Source organism: Apus apus, chromosome 12 (genome assembly GCF_020740795.1).
Source record: "Apus apus isolate bApuApu2 chromosome 12, bApuApu2.pri.cur, whole genome shotgun sequence".
Classification (NCBI taxonomy): domain Eukaryota; kingdom Metazoa; phylum Chordata; class Aves; order Apodiformes; family Apodidae; genus Apus; species Apus apus.
This window is the reverse complement of record NC_067293.1, coordinates 3,412,298-3,436,151: the sequence shown is the minus strand read 5'-3', so window position 1 is coordinate 3,436,151 and position 23,854 is coordinate 3,412,298. Positions and strand designations below refer to the sequence as shown.

The 23,854-nt window shown below is 40.6% G+C and overlaps 1 protein-coding gene across 1 annotated transcript; it reads left to right on the top strand.

Moving 5' to 3' along the window:
- The first annotated feature begins 857 nt into the window (after positions 1–857).
- WDR44 (WD repeat domain 44) lies at positions 858–23,529 on the top strand. The gene is made up of 20 exons (XM_051630258.1): positions 858–1,015; positions 6,840–6,873; positions 8,530–8,604; positions 9,092–9,713; positions 10,316–10,446; positions 10,541–10,633; positions 11,569–11,705; positions 12,285–12,368; positions 12,663–12,769; positions 13,726–13,877; positions 14,705–14,843; positions 14,939–15,003; positions 15,630–15,743; positions 16,584–16,706; positions 17,642–17,833; positions 18,001–18,102; positions 19,512–19,627; positions 21,021–21,148; positions 21,823–21,954; positions 22,403–23,529. Exons 1-20 carry the CDS (start codon positions 939–941, stop codon positions 22,495–22,497), a joined length of 2,718 nt encoding a protein of 905 aa, XP_051486218.1. The 5' UTR covers positions 858–938; the 3' UTR covers positions 22,498–23,529.
- Positions 23,530–23,854: the final 325 nt, after the last annotated feature.

The following is a 23,854-nucleotide window of genomic DNA, read 5'->3' as shown; positions in this document are numbered from 1 at the left end:
CAACTGCCCAAGACTGGTTTAGCCATCAATCTTCCTGGTTTTGGTTCTTCTTCATCACCTCCTGCATTCCTTAGGCCCAATTATCTGTATAGACCTCAAGTCTTCTCTGCCGAGTTGGTGATTTACACAAGACTCTCTAAACCTCTTGATTAGGTGCCTTCTTCAATCACATCACAGAATGGTATCATAGACTGGGGTGGGGTCGGCAGGGGCATGGAAAGGCCGTCTAATCCATCCTCCCCGCAGTGAGCAGGGACCTTCTCACTAGATCAGGTTGATCAGAGCCCCATCAGGCCCGACCTGGAGTGTGTCCAGGGCTGGGGCCTCCACCACCTCTCGGCAACACGCTCCAGGGCTTCACCACCCCCCTCATCGCCAGGAACCTCCTCCGCACGTCCCACCTGAATCCGCCCCGCTCTCCTGTTAAGACCACAGCTCGCCCTAGGGTTACACCCCCTGATAAACAGCCCCTCCCCATTCCCCGCAGCCCCTTCAGGCGCCGGCAGCTGCCCCGGGGTCCCCCGGAGCCTCCTCTCCTCCCGAGGCCGCCCCGCCCCGCCCCGCCTCTCTCGGCCTGCCCGCCGGGAGGGCCGCTCCGGCCCTCTGCCCGCCGCTACGGCCCCAGGCCCGGTTCCCGCGCTGGCCGGGCACTCCCGCTGTGCCTCCCGGCCGCCCTCCCCGCGCCCACCCCCCGCACACCCCGCACACCCCGCACACCCCCCCCCCCCCATCCCGGGGCCGCTCCCGCCGCCGCCCGCCGCACCGGCCATGACGTCACGCCGGGCCCTCCCTTCCCCGCGCTTCCGCCCGGCAGGGGGCGGGGCCGGGGCCGCTCTCGCGAGACCCGCGCGCTCCCTCCCCTCCCCGCCCGCCCGTCCTGCCCGGAGGTGGCGGCGGCCGCTCCGCTCCGCCCGGCCCGGCCCGGCCCCGCTGCCCTCATGGCCTCCGACAGCGACACCGAGGAGTTCTACGATGCGCCCGAGGACGTGCACCTGGCGGGCGCTTCCCCCGCGCCGTGAGTCCGACGCGACCGCCCTGCCCTGCCCTGCCCTCCCTGCGCGCGGCCCTGAGGGGAGGCGGCCGCCCCCGGGCCCCTGCAGCCCCCCGGGGAGGCCCGGCGGGAGGGAAGGGGCGGGGGGGGGGGTCTGCCCGGAGCCCCACGTCCCCCTCGGCTGCGTGCACAGGGCTCTGCGCCCGGGGAGCGGGGGGCTCGGGGGGGCCGCGGTGGGTGGGTGGGTTGGTTGGGCGAGCGGGGGGGCCGGGAAGGTCAAGAGGCTGCGAAGAAACGGAGCGGTTCTTCTCCGTGCTCTTTCTGAGGCTTGTGGGGAAGGCGGTGGCCATTATCTCGGTGTGATAATATCTGGCAGTACGTAGTTTTTTAGAAAAGATGTGCGGAGATGAGGTCCGCAGCGGCAGAACTAATCCCTGAAACGCGATAAAAGGAACGTTTTTTGAGGGAAAAAAGTGGAGAGCGAGCTTCTTCAGCAACAGGCGAACGGTTGCTGTTTGCAAAACAACTTCTAGCGGGCTGTCATTTGTTTTTAATGGTGCTGCTTTGATGCTTCTTATATTTAGCCAGCGTGTGGTTCTGTGTAGTGAAGTTTTAACAGCTTCTTGTAGTGTAGGTTCCTAGTGCTGTGACCTCAGAGCTAACTGTGTCCCCGTGTTGTTGATGTTAGCCAAATAAGCTCCCTCTTTTTAAATTGTAAATATCTTCTTTCCGGTTCTGTGCTGAGCAGGTTATGGCTTGTATCAGTTCTGTTTTTCATGTCATCTGGACCAGACCTCTTCATTATCTGACCTTACAGGATGAGGTTTCGTGTAGCTTGTTCAAAGAGCAATAAGATATGGATTGTGGGATCCATCAGTCTGAAGCTTTAATAATTGACTAAGGTCTTGTTTTAATCTGTGTCTCAGTGGTCACTGGATGCCTAGACCAAAGGAAAGACTAGATCTCTTCTCCCTACCCACACATCCTGTATCAAAGCTTTTCTGAACTTAGCTTTTTACATAGCCTGGTAAAAAGCACATCTTGGCATAGAGTTCTGCAAGATGTGGTAAGCCAAATTAACAGCACTTGTGCTGAAATGAGATTTTGTTCCAACTGCTTACCTTGCTCTGGCATTAGTGATTACCAGACTCCTCTTTGATTTCCTTTAGCTCAAAGTAATTGAAAACAGCTGAAAAATTGAACAGTCTTTGCTGTTTGTAGAGTTTTAAAGCAGCTGAAACCTGGCAGAGTGGACACAGGAGAGGGTGCAGGTGTGGGATTTGTGTGGCTGGAAGCCAAAAGCAGGAAGGGGGAACCATACCTTCTGGTAGAGGTGCTCCATTAAATTTGGCCCAGCTGCTCATCCTACCTTTTATTTGATTCAGGTAACGTTGTATGTCCTGACTCTGCAGGTTTCCCCTGCTTGTAGCTAAGCAGAACTTGATAATATGAAGTCACTTGCTAGAAATTAAAATGAAAGACGCTTTTAATTTTTATTCTGCTGTTCCATAATCTGTAATGATGCATAATTGACTCAAGTCAATAGAATTCTGTCAGCTTGAGTCAAGTAAGGAGGTGATCTCAGAGGGCTTAGTTTGCATTACAAGCAGTGAATCTGGAGCTTAGTCTGCTTTTGAATTCATGCTATGGAGAGTATATTCTCTGAAAAAGCTTTGGGATTTCTGAAGAGGTAATTTCACGTTTGCATTTGGGACATTTTGGAAACCGTTTTGAGACCTGGGTAATAGTGTTGAGTCGGGACCCACCAAAAGACTAAAAATCAAAACCTTCTTGTGGGAGGAAGGGCAGTTGAAAACAAGTGCATTTTACCCTCTTCAGTTTTAGGTTTTTCCTTGTCCATTCAGTGTTCTGATGATCAGAAAAAACACTTGGGAATCCTTTTTGATGGCGTGTGCTTACAGCTGGTTTTAACAAACTGATCTACATCTGTTTTGCCCTCACCAAAAATGTGGGGTTTGTAGCTTCCCCCTCAGCTGCCCTGAGTTCTCTGTGGGGAAGTTTAATAACTGCTAATACAGAAATTTTGTAAGTGGTGTCAGCTGTTTATGTAAACTTGTGCACTTCTTGTGCTATATATTTGTTTTGTTAATTGTCTCATGATGTGGAAGAGTGGAATTTTCAAGTTGGATGTAAGCTCCCAATTCCTACTCTAAGTAATAGGTACTGATGCTTAAGCAGCTCTCTCAAGGAAGCACCATATTTGCATGCTCAAGCACATATATATATAAAAAACTGCTGCTCCTTAAGAATTAATTAGCAAAAATTACAGGAGCTTGTTACAAAATATTTCTTTCACGTGGTAGTGGGCTGAGATAGCTCTCCCAGAGTGATGGTTTCTGGAATATGAAGTGTGTTTAAACCAGGTGTTAGGAGTCTCTTTTCTCCCCTCTGGCCAGGCCTGTGTGCTTCATTTCTGCTGTGGGTCTTGCCTTTTACATGTAATTCTCCTCTTGACAGGATGTGTGGAGAGTGCCCATCTGTTAGATACCTAGGTCCCAAAGCACGCCTGTTTCTGTAGGCTTTTCTGGGCTCTAGAAAAACAATATTTGTTGTGTAGTCACAGGAGTGGAGGGGGAGAGATAGTGTGACAGAAGATGCCCTTATTTAGCCTCTGTCGCTCTGCTACCAAAAGGCTATAATCACAGAAGAGATTTAGAAAAGGACCCCAAAATTTACAGGCATGAACTGTCCTGTGAAGGGGGACGTCACTTTTGAGAGAAGGAAAATATGAAGTAAGGCAGACTTGTTTGGATGCAGGCATGTGACAGACCCTCTTATCTTTTATTTATAAGAAAAGTGATCCGTTCACTCTGAAATCAAGAACTGCCCAACCTAATAGTTTGACTGTCATATTCCTGACAGTAAGGGGCAGGTTTGTCCCTTGTGTACTAATGTCCTAAAAAACCTCGTGAGGAACCAAACAAAAGGCACTGAATTCAAGAGGTGGTGTAGATAATGAAAAATATCCTCTGGTACCTTAAATTAAGTTATTGAATTCTAACTTCAGTAGTCCTATCTGCTGCTTCAATGTTTTTCCTGAATAATCTAGTTTTCCTCCGGGTAGAAAGCTAGAGAACATGTTAAATTGTGCCCTGTACACAGGACATGCTCAGTGCAATTTTTTTGTTGGTGTGTATTTTAGCCAAGATGCAAAACTGCTCTTGGCAGCAAACAGATGGAGTATGAAGTATTGGTTATGGTGCTGTAGTGACTTGCAGCACTGCAGACAAGGTTCTGCATTCTGGGTTAGCTCAAGTTCCCAAACACTTCCCCAGAGCAGCCCAAGAAGTGCACTGCAGTCATGAGTCCTTGTGGTTTTGAAGGTGTGGACTGCCACAAAGAGCTACATCAAGAATAATTGTAGCTTCCAGGCCAGCCATAGGTTAAGAGGGAAGAAAACATCATGTGCCTCTGCGACCTGAAGGACAGAAATAAATACAGTTTGTGGGCTGGTTGCTGAGCCTGTACGTTCTGTGCAGTGTGCTGCTACTATACATACTCTTTAAACCTCTTTTCATCTGCCTGCTAGCACACCTGCCTTGTAACAATGTACATCCTTCAGGAAAGCAGGCATAGTGGTTCTGGGATTTGACCAAAGCCAGTCATTCACGTAATTGTTTTGTTTGGTTGGGTTTTTTTTTATTGGCTAAATGTTTTGTTTTCTATCACAAAACTTAGCAACAACGTGTTGAAAATGTGAAGCTTATTTCAAATAGGTACAGGGCTGGAGCTATCTGATAATGGGAATGGAAGCTTTCTACTCAGTATTAGGATGAATTTGACAGCTGAATAAATAATAATTAAAAAAAAGTGTACAGGAGTTTATTTGACTTTCAGATGAATCAGGCATCTGGTTGTGTTTGTGCAGGTGAAATGGGATTTTTCTTTGAATTTTGTTTGATCTTTGTAGATAACCTTGAACCCCTCCCTTGTCAAACTGGTGCTACTGTGGTATCATGTGAGAAAACTTCTTAGAAGTATTTTAGGTGAAATGCAGCATACAAGATCTATTGTTGTAGATTTTTAATCCCCACTATTTACTAAATAATCATACTAGACTTATGTTTTCTGTGGCATGTCTCAGTCTTGATGTTCTGCTTCATAACCCTGTAAAGCTACAGACCTTTCAAAGCAAAATAAATGTTTGCTCTTTGAATGTAGCTTCATATAAATATTTTCAGACCCTTTTGCCACTGTATATACTTTTTCAAAATGCAAGCATTTCAGGTACTGCATTCATAAAGCTAGTGACCTTAAAGTAAAACTGGGAAGAAAGTTGGTAACTTAGGTGGTTGGGAAGGCAAAACCTAACTGGTGGTGTCACATAGAAAACTGAGGTGTCCATTTGCAGTTGGCATTGTACTTAGGCTGTAAAGTTTCAGCAGGACCCCACACTTTGCTGAAGACTAGGCATTAATGTTGTGCTTATAAATATATTAAATTGTTAAAGTAATCTTATGGATTTAATGAACTGCTATGCGTTTCTGCCCCCATTTCTAAGGAAATCCAAGAGTTAATAGTGGGACTGAAAATGTTTCAGTAACCAGAAATTCAACAGAGGCTGTGGCCTTTCCCAGCTGTATGTTTTAGAAGACAGAAGAGGTGTTTGTTTTTTCAGATTGATTTTTACTCCTATTTTTGCAAATAGAATTGAAATTCATAACAATGAAATGGAAATAGTTTTCTTTTTTTCAGAAGTTATTGTGCCTTGAAACCATCATTTTGGAGACAGGAGGGGCAAATTAGACTGAGATCTCTGTATGTGTCTGCATTGCTTGGTACAAGGTGTGACTCAAAGTTGTTGAGTGTCGCTGACCTTGGCATCCAGTTGGGATGCTGGTGCAATCCAGGCAGTCGTTCATTTACTAGTAAGCTTTTAAGCAAGTAATCTGTAACTTAGTCTCTGCTTGTGACTGGCAAACTAATAGAATCAGAGAACAGCCCAGTTTGGAAGGGATCTTGAAAGATCATCCGGTCCAGCCTTTCAACATCTTCGTGTATGAGCAAGTTCCAGTAGTCAAGAGTAAGCAATGGGAGTCAATATTTAAGTATCTTGTAGAATTTAGAAATATCTCACGGCAAATGTATGTTCAGTATATAGGAAGAGTTGACAGTTCACTAATTGGGTTGAGTGGTGACCTGAAAGAAGTAATTATTTTATATCATTCCCCTGAGATGCCCTGTTCTTTCATGTAATTAGTGAAATGAGAGGTTATGTGTGAGTAGCTGCTAATGCAAATCCTCTGTTTCAGAGTATGCATTTTGGAAAGCAGTGCAGAACTGGTTCCCTCCTGCTATAATGTAAATACTTACACCAAGTGTCATGATTAAAACCAAGACCTTACATTACTTGAGAGGCTGAAGGGCTGAATGGCAGTGAAAGTGTTGACTCTACAGAGGAGACTTCAGGCTCTTAATTTGCAACTTTTGCTTTCTGAGAGTTTTGGTTTCTTTGGTGCCCACCCTGCCTCTACATGTTAATTTTAAATACTCTAATGCAAAATGCTTTTAAATCTGTACTTGGAGTAGTATCATCTTATTAATAAGAGGTGATAGAAACAGGATTGTTTGAAGATTCTGCTGAGAAACTTTCAGGGATTATAGAAGCTGTGGACCTCTGTACTGTAGACAGTTGGACACGTAGCTCTGTGTGGAGCCTTTTGTGTAAAGGAGTGGTAGGAGAGGCATTCACTTTGTTGCTGGTCTAAAGTATCAAGTATACCTTCACTGTAAAGGAAGACTATTATAAACTGTTTAATATGAAGCTTACTGTCCAGAGATTTTTTTTCTCGGAGCTCTACCTAAGTCTGTCTTCTCTTTCTAACAGGTCACCAATGAAAGTTGGATCCCATGTATTCAAGGTAAGTTTCTTCTTCAAATTGGTCAAATGCTTGGTGATGAACATAATGTTGAGCATTTCTCCATAAGGCAGATGAGCTGCAGTAGCCCTGACATCTGCACAGATAGAAAAATATGTGCTTTCTGTCTTACAGATAGTGACTGTTGTGCTTACGTCTCTCCAGCTTTACTTTTTTGGGGGATGTTAACATGTCTTGAAGCTGGTTTTATTCTGCAATGTGTATGTGCAACTTAATTGAGCTCTACTTAATTACTAGACTACCCTCTTTCAAGTGATTTGTGAGCAAATCTGCAGCACTTGCTGTTTAATCCTGATTTGTATCAAATAGTTGACTTAGCCCTCTTCTGTCTTCAAAATAAGAGAAATCTGAAGTGTTTGCACTTCAGAAGCCTCCCCCCTAGGTTCTGTGAAGACAAAACACTATATTTAGCTTAATGAGACAGAGTTGCCACTTCCCACGCAGGTAATTGCTATGCTGCATCTGCAGGCAGGGACAGTGCAGCTGAAACTGGCAGAGAGTGGGGAGTTGGAACCTTGTGCAAGTAACGCTCCTTTCCTGGTCTCAGAAGGGCCAAAGGTGATGCTGTGCAACACTCTTACATAAAGCAAAGAAAGCTTGATGTTTTGTCTGCAAAGCAGTGGGAAATCGTGGTGAAAACAGTGTTTCTGACTTGTCAGCAGCTCTGAATCCATAATCTTTTTACAGTGATACCCTCTCTTGCGGTATATCACATAGTGCAGAGGCTTATCCCCTATTTTGTGTTTAGTGTCCCTTTAAGTATTTCAAGTGTGAGCCTTTCCAGAAATGCCATTATCTTTCTGAATAAATTCAGTGAATTTCAAAATTAAGCTTAATGTTTTATTGTCTGAATTATTAGCTGTTAAGTTCTGTATGATGCTTGTAGATTGCTGGGGTTTTTTTAAAGTATCTTCCTAAATCACTTGTTCAAAGCTAAATTTTTGAAGGTGAAAAAAGTACTTGCTTCAGTGCTTGGTACCATATCAGTTGAGTGAATGTGTGACTCATGGTATAGTTTGTCTTGGAATCAGTGGGTAAGAAATATTGTCTGAGTCCAAAGTTTAACAGGTGTGAGAGTTTAATGTCAATAAAATTAGAAATTAATATAATGGGCTTCTGTAGACACTGATTAAACTGAAGTATTTAAGATAGATTTTAGTGATAAAGTAGAACTTGAATTTGGATGAGAAAAACTGTGAAATGGAGTGCAAGGGATTGGAGAAGGAGGAAGAATTTTTCTGTAATTGCAGCTGTCTCTGCATTTCTTGAGGTCAGAACTCTCAAAGATGGATGTCTGCAAGAGTTGTGTGGGTTTTTTTGAACATACTAGAGTATGTTAATATGCTATAGAGAATCTGTTTGACTAAGTGTCTAAAAAAAGTCTAAGGAGAAATTTCTAGGTATCTGTACTAGTCAGTCCAACCTTCAATGTGCAGCCTTTCTCCCTGTGTGTGGTTCTGTGGAATACTCTTGCTGTGCATCACTCTTTAAACATCAGACAGCAATAACGTGTGAAAATGTAGCAGAATTCTTGTCCTTTATGCCACTTAATTTGTTGTAGCTATATTTTTGTTAGATCCTCTTACTGAAGGACTTAATGCCATCATCTTATGGTATCTGCTGTCTTTTTTTCTATAGGATATAGACAGCAAGCTACTTGTAGCTGGAAATGAAACCTTTGTACAAGAAATGAAACAAGATGATTCAAAAGAGGTTGGTTAAATACTGCTTTGTGCTTCCAGCATCACACTAGAAATATTAAAGGATTTAATAATCAGTCTTCATCCTGAAACTAACATAGGTTAGAATTTGTGGTTAATGTTAGTAAGAGTGTCCATCCAAAGGGTAAATATGAAACTAAGTATTTTAAAAATGTACTTAGGATTCACCAGTGTTTAACTATTTGTGTAATTTGCAGGATGATATTTAGCAATGCATGAGAACTCTAAAGAGTGAACAGCTCTTGTTTCCTAACTCTCTTCAAGTATATAAAAGATGAATGGAAATTAGTTACTTTGTTTTATTTTTCAATTATGCCTATTTCTGCACCTACATCTCCAGAATTTTTAAACAAAATATATTTTGTAGCCAAAGCAGCTCTTAAATGTAAGAGTTCATGTGGGTGTTGTACAGGCTGCCTGCTAAGTGTACCCCAGAAATGCCCATTTAATAGTAGAATGGTTTTGGTTTTGATTTTTAGATTATTGACAGTATTATAGAAGAAAGCAAGAAGGCACAACAGCTGGATGATGATTCTTTAACTTCCAGAGGAAAAGAACTGACTGTTCCAATTTCAGATGCAAGTGCTTGGATTTCTGGAGCAGGTATTGTCAGTAGCATTCCAGAAGTATTAGCTGCTAAAGTATCATTACAAGAAGACCCTGGAGAACCAGTGTATCAGAGTGTGTGTAAGGACACTGAATTTGAGTCAGGGAAGCTTTTGTTTACTTCTGAGCAACAGGAAACTCATAAACTAACAAATGCGGCTGATCACAAAATGGACGAAACTGAAGCACAAGAAGAACCATCAAAAAATGAGGACATAGCAGATAAGAAAGAGGTAAATACTTTAGAACAAGTGGCTTCAGATTTATCTACCAAAGACCTTTCTACAGCAGAAGAAACACCTCCAGCAAAACCACCAAGGCAGCTTACTGTAGAACCTGATATAGTTGCTAGCACAAAGAAACCTGTCCCAGCACGGCCACCACCTCCAACAAATGTCCCTCCTCCCAGACCACCACCACCTGCACGGCCAGCTCCACCACCCCGGAAGAAGAAGAGTGAGCTGGATTTTGAAGTGCAAAAACCTGTATTAGAAGGCAAGTATTCTATTTTAGGTGGCCTTAGTGTTCTGCGTGGTTACTATTTTTGTATTTTGAGTGAGGAATCATTCAATCTTGTGCTTTTAGTTGGTGCCTAAAGGAGGAAAAAAAATAATCCTTCAGCAATCTTAGCTTCTTACAGTGGAGAAATACCATTTGCATTTGTAGAGCTTCTTGTAAACTAACACTTTCTTACCAAAATAGCTACTTCTGTAGCAAGGAGAAGGTGCCTCATCAGTACAAAAACTAAAACAAAAAAATTAGAATTCAAATAGAACATGTGCAATATGTATTTGCATAGAAATCCAAGTCAAGATGTATTCTGAGGTCTCATGAAAATGAGTAGTTCTGGGTTACTAGAGAAATTACTAAAAAAAATAATTATTAATAAAACTTGAGGACTAGGTGTGAAATTGTGCCTATGCCTCCCAACTACATATGAACTGTAGAATTGCTAAGACAGATTTGATGGCAATTGAGGTTTAAAAACAAACTTGTCAGAAAGAGTGTTCAGGAGTATGATGTTAGGATTCTAACAGCCCACAAACTCTCTATGGGAAATGTTTACTCTCTTCTTTCTAACGTGAATTTCTTTCCAGTTTGTCGGGAGAACTTCACAACTGGTGGTCTTTTAACTCCAAGTGCAGTGACAGAAGGCATGCCCAAAGATTCTCAGCCCTCCTTGGATTTGGCAAGTGCAACTAGTGGAGATAAAATAGTCACTGCACAGGTATCAGGAAATTATTTTACGTTTAATAACTGTGACATTTTCTATCACTTTAGCATTACACTAGAGATAATGGGTTCTGTTTGCATAATTTCAGGAAAATGGGAAAGCAGCTGATGGCCAAATGACAAATGAAGTACTTGGACCACAAAGACCCAGGTCTAATTCTGGAAGAGAGCTTACAGATGAGGTATTGATGACTGTGCTCTGTACCTTGTATATTCTTGTGCTTGCTGTTCCAGTCTGTCCAGTGAATTGAAGTAGTGCTGTGAAGCACTGTATTCTGTCACCAGGGAGGCAAACAGGAGTGATGGCATTCTGTCTTTGTCCATCTAAGTACTTTGGGGCCCCTCACTCATACGTAGTGTTAATGTTAAAAGTGTCATAGTGTAATAGTTCTGAAAAGCTATGAGTTTGTGTTTTGTAGTTTTGCAAACATGTTACAAGATTGCAGTGGGAGGGAACACCAGCAAGCTTGGCATCTTGTTATGTATCTACAAGGGGAAGGAGTCAACAATCGGAGAATGATTTTCCTAATATTAGAAATAGTTTCTTCAGTTAATAACTTCCATTAATTCTGTTGATGTTATTGAGCTGCTTTCAGTTTTTGATTGTTTATATCTGTGTAAAGCTTTTTTGCTACTGCTAAACAGATGTATGATCATGAGATGCTCCAAAAAACCTATTTCTTTTGTGTAGTACTAGGTAGGTCTAAATGCTTATTTCTCTGTAGCTAAAAGTGGTCTTTGACTAAATCTGAGCTACAGCTGTTGGAATATCTGAAATGGGGAAGACTTCAAAATATTTTCTTTACATAATATGTATGATATGAGCATGGCAGGTGTTAAGCAGTGGCTAATGTCTGTACAGTGGCATTTCTGATTTTTGAAGTTGAAGCTTGTGATGAGGTGTATTTTTTCATCTGTGTATAGTGCTTGATAATGTTTGCACTAAGACTCTAAGGGCAATTTTAATTTAAATTTAGTCTTTGTGGGCTAAATATATAGTGAGTTACAGAATTTCCCATTAAGGTAAATAATCTGTGAGATCAGATGATTTATATTTTGCCCTTGGTTTTGAGGTCTAGTCAAGTAATCTTGATTTCACATCTTATTTTTTCCATAGGAAATTCTAGCAAGTGTAATGATAAAAAACCTTGATACAGGTGAAGAAATACCCCTGAGTTTGGCAGAAGAAAAGTTGCCAACAGGCATTAACCCCCTAACTTTGCATATCATGAGGAGAACTAAAGAATATGTCAGGTATGAATTATTAGAGCTTTCAGGTCTTTCAATATATTGTTGCTCTCATAGTTTTTCATACATGGAGGCAGCTCTTGTGCAAGTAAAGAGAGTCCCACCCCATCTGTCTCTGACTAATCTGAGTGCTAATTCAGTTCTCTAGGAACTAGGCTGTTTATTACATTTTTTAAAATAACTAAAAGTTGATGATAGTGCTGGAGCTTGACAGGATGTCTCTGCAAATCCAGCTGAACTGCAATTAAAAATTGATGTATTTAATATTGTCATTTCTACACTGAATTAAACACAGTTCAAGTACTGTATGTTGTTCATGCTGCCACCTCCTGTGGCTTTTTCAGTGTTTGATTTAGTAGACTTTGGTGCTCTTAAGATCTGTGGCCATCATATGACGATGCTTTAGTATCAAGATGCCTAAGACTTGAAAGAAAGATCTGGTTTATTATCTGATTAACATCATATCCATGTATTTCCAGTGTATTACATGCAAGAATAAAGATGAATCCTGAAATGCAGATCCTGCTTTACTAATGCCTCATTGATTCTGTTTTTGTATTCAACAATCACTTCTGTGTTTCCCAGTAATGATGCAGCACAGTCTGATGATGAAGACAAGATGCAGACACAGCAAACAGATGTTGATGGAGGGAGGTTAAAACAAAAAACGTAAGATACTCTTTCTTGTCCCTACAAAGAAAAGGCAGGTGTTGTTTTTCTAGGCTGAAGCTTTACTTCTGACTCCTGAATAAGTTCCCTTTTAATGTTACCTGAACTTATATAAGCCCATTGCTGTGCAGTTAAACTGAAGATTAAATGACTGCTGGCAATGAAATACTTAGAAGCAGCAATGGGAAGAGACAATACTGCATTTCAAATTAAAAAAAAACACTATTAATTCATAATAGCAAAAAAATGAGAATTTGCCAGTGTTGTGTTGAAAAAGTGCCTTTGCTTTTTAAGGACCCAGCTGAAAAAGTTCCTTGGCAAGTCTGTGAAGCGAGCGAAGCACCTTGCTGAGGAGTACAGTGAACGTGCTGTTAATAAAGTGAAGAGTGTTCGAGATGAAGGTCAGGGACACTGACTTCTGGGTTTTTATGTTAATAAGGTAGTCTTGTTATCCTTGGGCTTCTAGGAATCAAAGCTGTCTGAGAGACACATACTGCTGTGTGCTACCACTGATGCGGCTTTTTAGAGTTGAAGCTTGTAGCTTGGTAGGCATCCAGAGACTAGCAGGTTACAAGGGTGAATTCCTGTAAAGTAGTAGTTGAGAGACCTTTTCAGCCAAACCAGTTGAATACTGTAATTTTTTGTTGTGTTGTTAAAAAGCTGTCTGGAAATCAAAATGTAAACCTTTTTGAAAAGCAAGGGTAAAGTATGGGTTGTCTTCATGACTTCAGTAAAATGAGATTGTTTTCTGACAGCCAATGTCACCATTAGAATTCTCATATAGCTTGAGCTCCTGTTAGATTTCCCAAGCACAGCTGTATTCTCCCCTTCTTGTCTCATCAGTGTTTCTGGCAGACAGGCTTCAAGTACTGCAGTGAGACAATCTAACCACAACCTAAGTGCCCTACAACAGATGGACTTCAGCATCTCACGTTGCCCCAGCTCTTTTGCTGTTCTTGTGCTACGTGGGTGAATGGCCAGACTCTTTCAGTGTATTCAGTCAGAAGAAACCAACACAATGCAATAGATAATCTTCAGCATGCATGAAACTGACAGAAATCACTTAGTGCAGGATCTGCTGAATGCAAGACCTGGCACAAATAAAAGAGCAGAACAAAAATTTGTAGTAGTTCTTATTCTGAGTGTTCAGTGTTTGGATTCACTGAAACCTTAAAATAGGGTAGATGTGTTTTTAGGCCTGATGCAGCAGTATTCTTGTTTTGCTTTAAGATCTTAATCTTGCCTCTACAAATTTGCTAATTCAAGACAAATTTGCTGCCAAAAAGCACTGGCAAATGCTTTCTAACAGATGAAATGTGTGCTGTGATACGTACTGCTGAATTTGTGTTCCTCTTAGTCTTCCACACAGATCAAGATGACCCCTCTTCCAGTGATGATGAAGGGATGCCATATACAAGACCAGTTAAGTTTAAAGCAGCACATGGCTTCAAGGGACCTTATGATTTTGAACAAATTAAAGTTGTTCAGGATCTCAGTGGAGAGCATATGGTAAGTCTCAAATTTAATCTGTGGTTTTGCTGAATCTGTTCAGCTTTAGCTTCAGCTTCTAGTTTTCATCTACTTGCTGAGCTCCAGAAATTACTGTCAGGTTTATTCTTCTTGAAGAGCAGTTTTGTTATGTAAAATAACATTCTGGCAACAAATAAAAATGTGGCTGGTTTGATCAGATCTTCAGGGGGGTAATAAAGGTCTGTAGATATTTGGGCTTCAGGGATTCTCAAGAACTTTTCCTTAAAAGAGTTTTGGTATCAAGTGGTACTTGGTTTCTTGGTTCCTGCAATTACCAATTTAGGCTTAAATAGGCTGTGTTCCACTATCAGAACTGAGGACAGCGCAGTAGGGTTGTCCTACTCAGCAAATAAACTGGTCTGCCTATTAGAAATGTGAACACAAGTGTTGACAGAAATGCTAGGTAGGTTCTGGAGGAAAAAGTGGGGACAGATTAGTGGGGTATGTGGATCAGATCAGTAAGGAGGGAGATGGGATACGATATACGTTGAGATGCCTGTGGAGAGTGAGGCAGAAAAACTGTGTATTCATCACTGTTGGAAGTGTGTGTGTGCTGCCCTGCAGAGTCTGAAACACATTCCAGTATTCCTGAATTCCCAGATTCTTCTGCTGACAGCAACTCTCTGACAACAACTGAAACAGTCCCCATCTCTAAGTGTTAGGCTAAGGGCGATGACCTTAAATTTATGTTACTTGTGGTATCTTGTATACATCCTAAATCTTGTCAGTTTACATTCTAGGAAGACTTTGTGCTATGGAAAAAGGCACTCCGTGGAACTTAAACAATGATCTTTTAACTTTCACAGGGTGCTGTTTGGACAATGAAGTTTTCTCACTGTGGTCGATTACTGGCATCTGCAGGACAGGACAACGTGGTCAGAATTTGGGTTTTAAAGAATGCTTTTGACTATTTCAATAACATGCGAATGAAGTACAACACAGAAGGTATCTTTCTGTCCACTGCTGAAGCTCTGAAACGCTAGGAATTCTAGTTATTTGAGAACTTCAAGCTGACCATGCTGTTTTTGTCTGTGTTCTAGGCCGTGTCTCTCCCTCCCCATCTCAAGAGAGTCTGAATTCTTCCAAGTCTGATACTGATGCAGGGGTATGTACAGTGGGTACTGAGAGAAGTGGGGGGGTTGCACTGTTCTGTGATTCCAGATCTTCATTGCTGCTTTATCCAAACACATTAAAGAGTTCTTGGCCTCTGTCTTTGAGGCATAGAAAAACTGTCTTAACAGAATTTGACTGAAGGTGTCTGCTGATATCCCATGTGTATCAGGTGCCAGCAAAAAAGCACATCACCGAACCTAGTGCATCACAAGATCTGTGTAGCTTCCCTGGCACCTTCTGCCAGAGGAGATTTTTCAGTGAAGTGCTGAAGGGGAAGAAGCTTCATTGTTGAATTTCCTGCCCTAGTGTTTTGCCTGGGAGCGTTACTTACTGCTAAGATCTGTCTCAGTGGTGTCTTTTCTGAGGAAGGTCAGACTCAACAATGGGATCCTCAGAAGCACAAGAAAACCTGACATTGTTAAGGCTTTCACATCCATGTAGAATAAAACAGAATGTGACTAAGTGTATTAAGACCCTCTTACTCTACTCAGATACTTTAGTAAGCTTGTCATTAAAATTAAAGTATTTAAAGAGGATTTTTCAAATCCTGTACTTCTTGTAAGCAGGAATTTTAATTTTCCCAGCTAACATTTTATAAAGTTCTCTACTCTTTGATAGATTTGCAGTGGGGTTGATGAAGACCCAGATGATAAAAATGCTCCATTTCGCCAACGACCCTTCTGCAAATACAAAGGACACACAGCAGATCTGCTTGATCTTTCCTGGTCCAAAGTAAGGCACCTTCCTAGAGACTACACACTTCTCCTGTGTTTTCATTGTTTGCTTTGTCAGCTGCTGTTTCAACCATACATCTAAACAATATGAAGCAATCATTGAAGTTAAGAGAAGAGATTTGTAGACACAACACTTAGTCCAGCTGAAATAGTTGGGATAAAATGAACAAACTTCTTGGGCTTCTCTAATTAAAAGTAATCTTTAAAAAAAAAAAAAATCTAAAAAACAAGCTAGTAACAACTACAATTGTGTATTTGACAGTGGTGTTGACTGGTTTAGAGTGGGAGGAATTCCCATTGAGCTGTGTGGTTTCTGATTTATGGTGTTACCACTTTTGTCTTCAATATGCTTCACTGCTTTTATATGCAGTGGTACAGACTCTTAAGTTGCTGAATATAAACACATATCTTAAAATTAGAGAATTACCTTGTCCTTAACTTTTAAAATGTTTCACGTAAAGCGTCTTCAGTTAATTCTCCACATTGGAATACAGTTGTAAGTTTAAGAACAAGGTCTGGGTGAAGGATCTTAAGCAAGAGACTGTCACCCCTTCTCTGAAGCCTCTTGTGCTGTTTCTTCTCTGAATAGTTGAACTGCTTTCAAAATAGTCGTTTTCATTGAGATTCTTCCAGAAAACTTTCTATGACTGAGCGTCAATGCACTGGCCTTAAGTAAAGCTCAATAATAATCATTTGAATAAAACATTTTATGTGAAAGCATAAAATACTGAATTTCATTACAACAGAGAAATTGGTGAGACTTTATCAATCAGATGGTTTCTGTATTTTCTGTTACTTCTGTGTCTAGGAATAACCATGGAATTTTCTTGTTTCACAGAATTATTTCTTGCTTTCTTCTTCTATGGACAAGACTGTCAGACTATGGCATATATCCAGAAGAGAATGTCTTTGCTGCTTCCAGCATATAGACTTTGTCACTGCTATAGCATTCCATCCAAGGGTGAGTGTCATTGCCCTCTTTCTTCTAGAGAGGCAGAGTTTGAGATTACAAAACTCCTCCATTTTATTTTCAATTTAAAAAATAATTGGATAACAGGGTTTGTGCACTTTAAAAATATGCCTGTTGGCTTATCAGGGAACTTGAAGTGTTCATCTTTATTAAACCTCCCCAGGAGTGTCCATATGGTTTAACCATTTGTGAGCATGATACGGAAAGTGAATTGTCTGTTGTCTGTAGCATCACACCTGGTATAGTTTTGAGCATCTTGGTGAAGAGTCAGAATTTCCAATAATGGATATTGTGATTAAATTAGCTGAAAAAATTATAGTGAAGTAGAAGAGATTCTTCAGAGATCACAGAATCCTCAGGGATGTTTAAAACTTGACAAGGTATAACCTACAGCCTGAGCAAACTTTTGAGGCTGTCCTTGCAATGAGCAGGAAATGTGACCAGAGACCTCCAGAGATTTCTTCCAACGCATCTGATTTGGTGGTTTTTAAAAAATTCTGTAATAAAGCTTCATAGTTATTAATGAAGCTTAAGTAGAGGAAAAGTGTTTTTCAGTGTTCCCTGAACATGGAGAGCTGGTAAGTGTATTGGGAACTCTGAAAGGAACTTTCTACTCCTGACAAGGTTAGTATTTTTCTAACTTAGGTTCCAAGGGTAAAACTGTGGTGACAGTGAACAGTTTTCCAACTGGAGGTGTACACACTGTGTGTGTGCAGTCTGATCAAAAATCTGTAAGAAATTAGGCTCCATTTACCAGTAATTTTTACACTGTCTTTTCAGCCTTCTTCAACCTTACCAACTCATCCAAGAGCTCTTATTTGGCAGGTTCTGGAAATAAGGTGTTTGGAAAAGGGGCAGAAAGGTTTGAAGGAAATCAGAGCATACTCCATAGCACAAGTGGAGACTAATGCAGTTTGTCCTCTCAGGATGACAGGTACTTCTTAAGTGGTTCATTGGATGGGAAACTCCGACTCTGGAACATTCCTGACAAAAAAGTGGCATTATGGAATGAAGTAGATGGGCAGACAAAGCTGATTACAGCTGCCAACTTCTGTCAGAATGGCAAATACGCAGTGATAGGCACCTATGATGGAAGATGCATCTTCTATGACACGGAGGTAAAAAGTCCTGGAGACCATGGCCATTTTTTCTTGTTAAATAACAGATTTAAAACTTGTGCTTATTTAAATATGAAACACCCAAACCTACTGGAATGTGAAGCAAAATAGATTAAAGTTTTTGCACATTTTATTTTAAATTAGCATGCATTTTAATATCTTTCCAGCACTTGAAGTACCATACGCAGATACACGTGCGTTCTACCAGGGGCCGAAATAGAGTTGGAAGAAAAATTACTGGCATTGAACCCTTGCCTGGAGAAAATAAGGTACTGTCTGTCAGTGCAACTTTGGCTCAGTACTGGAGTCTGAGATTTGTGTCTAATGGTTCTTGGGTTTGTGCTGAGTCTTGTTTGTAGTCACTGACTTCAATCAGAATTCTTTTAACGCTACTAAAATGAACACTGCTCTTTGCTGATTTAAGCTATACATTACTAAATAGTGGTAAAATAGACTTAATGACATTATGCTCTGATTAAAGGTGAGGAAATGCTTACACATGGCCTTGAGTGAAAATTTCTCTGGCATAACTAACCTCTCTTAATATTCATTTGGAATGTGCTTCATACAGAAGATATAAATATGCTGAAAGCTCAGAAGCTGTTACCAAACAAGTGCACTACATTCTTCAGAGCCAGTCCTTTTGTTTAGCTTCTGTCTAAGCTGAAGTCTTTATGTTGAAAGATTCAAATTCTCATCAAGGAAAGAACAGGCTGTTAAATATTACAGTCATAATCTAAAGCTGGAGAGTTTTTCACTTGCATGCAAAGGTTAAGGGGTGATGTTGGATCAACAGCTGGCTGTATTAGAGTAGTAGATCAGCAGCTGTTTTCATCTATATTGTGTTTTTATCAATGCCACAAATTACTAACTTCCCTAGGGGTGCAGAAGATTCAGAAATCAGTAGTGCCTTTGGCTTTGCATCAAATGCTGATGATGTAATGAAACAGTTCTGGAGGAGCTTGTTTGAAAACAAGGAGGAAGTTCAGTAATCTGGTGGTAATGGTGTTCCAAGAGTTGTCACAGCTTTGTTGCATAAATGATTAGATAAGTAGAGGTCAGTATTCATCTGTCACTTCCATGATAGCCTTTCCCCAGGGTCATCTTGAGACCTATTCCTAACCTGCACTCTGCTCCACTTCTAATGTACCATGAAAAGGCTGATCAACTGAATGCCCATATGCGTTTTGACAACCCTTTTCTAAGGTACATTTAAGTTTCTGATCTGAAAAATGTGAAAAGGAAAGTCACATCAACCAAGAAAAGCTCGGTTTGCTTGTATAGCAGATAATGGCCTCTGATCTGTGCTTCATGGTTGATAGGTCATGACTCTCCAGAAATTTACCTCACTAGAGTAGCTGTTCTGCTGTTTTATTGTTGAATGTGTTCCAAAATAACCTTTGCAAATTGATGACTGTTCTTCAGGCCCATGTTTTACTGTAGTAAAGAGCAGCTGTTCTGGTTCAGACCAGTCAGGATGATCTTGACAGTGCATTTGTCTCCTATCCATTGACAGATGATGAGAGAGAAAAACTACATTGTCCTTGCTTGTTCTGTTTCTTTGGACCTATTCTCTGTCTATGACACTTTTTATCAAAAGAACTGGGAATTCTGACTGAGTGAACTCTGTTGCTCCGTATTGGGAATGCTAATTATAAAATGTATTTACTTTTTTTAGATACTAGTGACATCAAATGATTCCAGAATCAGATTGTATGACCTAAGAGATCTGTCATTATCCATGAAGTACAAAGGATATGTCAACAGCAGCAGCCAAATCAAAGCCAGCTTTAGGTAAGAAAGTGTTAGAGAAATATGGTTGTTGGATTTGGGAAATGCTGTGGGCGAAGTACAGAGGGTTTGTTTTAAATTTGTTTATCCTGGTATGCAGCTGAGCCTCTGAAATGCCACTTGGCTCCGAATACCAAGGTAGCTAAAGGCTCTGGTCAGGAATGACAAAGCTGCCCACGAGCAGGAGCTTCTTTCTATGAACTGGTGAATCTTTTCATGTTGACAGTACCATGCATGTTCATCACTATTGCTATAAATACAGGAACTGTGCAAGCACTGGTGGGGCTGGGACACTGCAGCTTTTCTCTCCTTCATGATAAATAGGTTTTATTTCCTTAATTTTGTCAGGTATTATAGCAGAAGTGTTGCTCACCCAACTGTTGCCCAAGGCTGTTGGCCACTGCCTGCGTATCATCAATGTCAGGAAACAGCCTGCAAATCTGTTGAAATTTTTCTCCTTTCTCTGTGCTGGCCTAAGATCCTTTTCTGAGTTTGAATATATTACTGTGACTCTCATGGAAGTACTGGTTTTTAAAGTATTATAAGAGAAGGAAGTAGAGGGAAAAGAATTTTTATTCTAGTCCTTCCTTGAGTCTTGTAGAAGCCAAAAGGGAAGAGTGCATGAGTTTCTGTTCAAGCTGGGTATTTGAGCAGAGGAGGGCAGCAGTGCTTAAGGAATAATGGCAAGTATAATCTTGATTGTAAACTGCTGGCCTTGGAAAGCACATTTAGGGCTGGGGTTGGGAGGGGAACCTCTGGAGGTCATCTTGTCCAGCCCCCCTGCTCAAGACTAACTTCCCAAATGAAGTCAGCTCTATTTATAGGGCTGGAGCATGGTTAGTGTTAGATATGTAGCATAGTCCTGCAGTAGGCAAATGAAAAGTAAATACTTGAGTTGGATTAGCAGGTGCTGTTTTGTCTCTGTCAGTGTGCATTATACAGTCATCTGGTTACAGTCTTGTTTAATGCCTTTCATCTTCCACCTGTGGGTATTTTTTTTGGCCATGGTTGTATTGTAAACAACTCCTGTTACACAGTCTCTGGTGTTCCCAGAGGTTCCAGACTCAAACAGATGCAAATTGCACTTAAAGATGATGCCATTTTCTTGTTGCCGAGTGTAGCTGTTAGACCAACCCTCTTCTGTGCCATAAGCTGCAGGAGAACAGCTTCTCTACTATTATGAGAAGTCTTTTTTCTTCTAGAGGGAGAGCATGAGAAGTTTGCCTGCACATTTTTGTAAGGACTGTATTTTTTTTTTGAGCTGCAGCCACTGAAATAAAAGATAAATTTGAATTGTGAACTAAGCCTGACTGCACTTGTAAAGCTGCAAGTCATCTGGAGAGCTAGTTGTAATGGTTGCTTTAACAGCTCTGTTTTTCTTTCTTTGAATCTTTAGCCATGACTTTACCTACATTGTAAGTGGTTCAGAAGATAAATATGTTTATATTTGGAGTACATACCATGACTTGAGCAAGTTTACATCTGTAAGAAGAGACCGGAATGACTTCTGGGAAGGCATTAAAGGTAGGAATCAACTTTTGATCTCTGCTTTATTAAAGCTCATATGATTTTAAAAAAATATTTTTCTGCTAGTTTTTATTTACTCAGCAATACTATTCATTTAGCTTGAACAAATTATGAGCAAAATGCACTGCAATTGGTGGATTTTCAGTAAGTGGACTGTCAGAAAACCTTGTCCACAGGAAACTCTACAAGTGCATGATTGGGGTGGCAAGAGATAGTAGCTGAGAGTTTGTCCAGCTTCAGGATGTGATCCTGAATGAATGTTTTGTTGGCAAAACTTGATTGTATTGGTGTAGTAGTCAAAATAACTATCAATCCTTAGATCCTTTATGTAAGTGTGACTGAAAATGAAGGCAAGCATTTTTTTTTTCCTTCCATGACAGTATTTGAGGGAAAAACAAGCAACTTGTTTGTTTCTTACACAGTTTTTGGGAAATGCATGACCATGTTTATAACCAGCATGTTTAGGAGCTCTTGCCAGTTAGTTTTGGGTACTTACACCAACTTCTGAGATCCCTAAGCTTATAAAACAATGAGAGTTGCTCCTTGAATAATGAGCTTGGTGCCACCAATACTGAGATTCTAGGATTTCTACTCAGATTTCTGCCTGCTATTCTTGTAAAATGAACAATTCCTTGAAAGGAGGCAATGAAAATGGGATTGTCTTTCTGCAGCACACAATGCAGTGGTCACCTCTGCAATCTTTGCTCCCAATCCTGGTTTGATGGTGTCACTGGAAACCTCTGAAAAGCAAGAAGCTGAAAGTAAGGGAGAAGATTCTGAAACGTCAGATACCATACCCTCTGGTAGGTGTTTAAGATGAGCTTTGCTTGATACTGTGGTATGAGGAGAAAAAGATGAGGAAGAATTCTGTCAGTTTGGGACTGGGGTTCCTGGAGAAGAAAGGTCCTTGTAGTGGCATTGATATATATTCCTACCTTAGCAGTTGAACATTTTGGCAGCTGTTGCAATCTTACAACCTGAGAGAATTTGAAGTGAGGGGCATAGCTGTTGTCCTGTGTGCTTGAGGACAATTCTCTTTACACTTGAGCTGATAGGAGGTAGAGCTGTGCCAACATTTGTAGCAAAAAAGCCCCTTTCTTAGACATGCAGGTGTTGAAGTATTGGCAAGATAACAGGGATGTGATAGGCAAGGGTGTCACAGTGATAGTTTGTCTTTTAATGAGAGCTTGATTTTTATATATATATATATATATATAATGATCTAACAGTTTATTCTCTTTCCTTATTCAGGAGCTTTGAAGACAGATCACACAGAAGTGCTTTTATCAGCTGACTTTACTGGAGCAATCAAAGTCTTCATTAACAAAAAGAAATATGTATCTTAGTTGTTTTGCAACTGACAGCATAAAGCTATGGTACTGTGGGATTAAAATTCCATAAATAATGTGGGCAAAAGCAAAGTATCTAATATAATAATGTTACAGGCTGATTTATTTTCAAATCTTTATTTTAAGGCTACGCAACTATTGGCTCCTTGGAAAGTGGTGTCTACCTAATAACACCTGGGCTTGTAGAATAGAAAGGAATGTGTAAGAACAGTCCTGCCAAAAGTTAGACTTTAAACTCCCTAAGAGCAGTCGTTTTTCAGTGTCGTGGTGAACCTGCACAGGTTTCTGCACAAAAATGTATTCACAAATGTGTGTGCCTTTTGGTTATATGCACTAATTTGAACATATATCAAAAGGATTTTAGTGGTGCTTGTGGCCACTAGGTGTCAGGAGCAGGGAAGGGAAGGTTGGAAGTGGGGCTGGAAAAAGGCTGAAAGATCTTGTCTGATTTTTGCACAGAATTCCATTTGAGAAAGATCTTGAATTTGTATTAGCTAGTGTTCAGAATTTTAAGTTATGCAAGTTTTTGATGGGTCAGCAACCATGTGTAAATGTTTTTATAAATTTCTCAACTTCAGGACGTGAAATTTTTTTGTTGTCTTTTAATTATTGTGGACTTTAAATTCCTTTCTTATATATAATTTTTTGCACACTGGAGCACAATACTTGTGTAAAGAATTCTCTCATTCCTTGTTCATGGGCACCAGGATATACTCACCTTTCAGATAAAATTAAGCTGCATTAGAAAGTTCTTATATTTTACAACTGTGTAAAATAAACTGTTTACATTTTTTAAGCATTGTAGCTTAAAGTTTTAAGTTCTTGTTTGTTTAGTGCCACTGAATTTTGAAAGTCTTTGTAAATACTCATATACAACACCTATGAAGTAACATTCTGGGCATCATAACCCATGGAATGTTATTGATGGTCAAGTGTTTCAGAGAACAGATGTATCATTAAACTTGGTCACACACTTGGAAATTGTGGCTCCTTTTCCATTTTGATTCATAAAGTTGCTTTTTGTCTAAACAGTTTTGACCTGTCTCTCAGTTCATTGATCTTGCATGCTTTTAACTTTTGGGTTCTGGTTTTCCTGATTCCCTTTTTGGTGATGGCTTTGTTTCCTAAAGTAACAGGGAATGGAGTTTTGGAACTGGATATTAAGCAGAATTAAGAGCAGTCTCCAAGTTCTCCTTGCAGGTAAATGCTGAGTCTGTTTTTTTCAGTCAGGTGCCTTCACTCTGTGTACATGGGGCAGAACCCTTGCACTGGGAAGTGAAGTTCCCTTGAACACAAGCAAAGTGTGGGTGGAGATCTGTTACAGACTTCCCTTGTGCTGGAGGATTCCTCTGAA

Excerpts from the sequence above, each read along its gene's own strand:
- WDR44 (XM_051630258.1), top strand. The coding sequence starts at position 939 with ATGGCCTCCGACAGCGACACCGAGGAGTTCTACGATGCGCCCGAGGAC. Across the intron at positions 10,634-11,568 it reads GAAGAGAGCTTACAGATGAG|GAAATTCTAGCAAGTGTAAT; the intron begins GTATTGATGACT and ends TTTTTTCCATAG. Across the intron at positions 14,844-14,938 it reads AATGAAGTACAACACAGAAG|GCCGTGTCTCTCCCTCCCCA; the intron begins GTATCTTTCTGT and ends TCTGTGTTCTAG.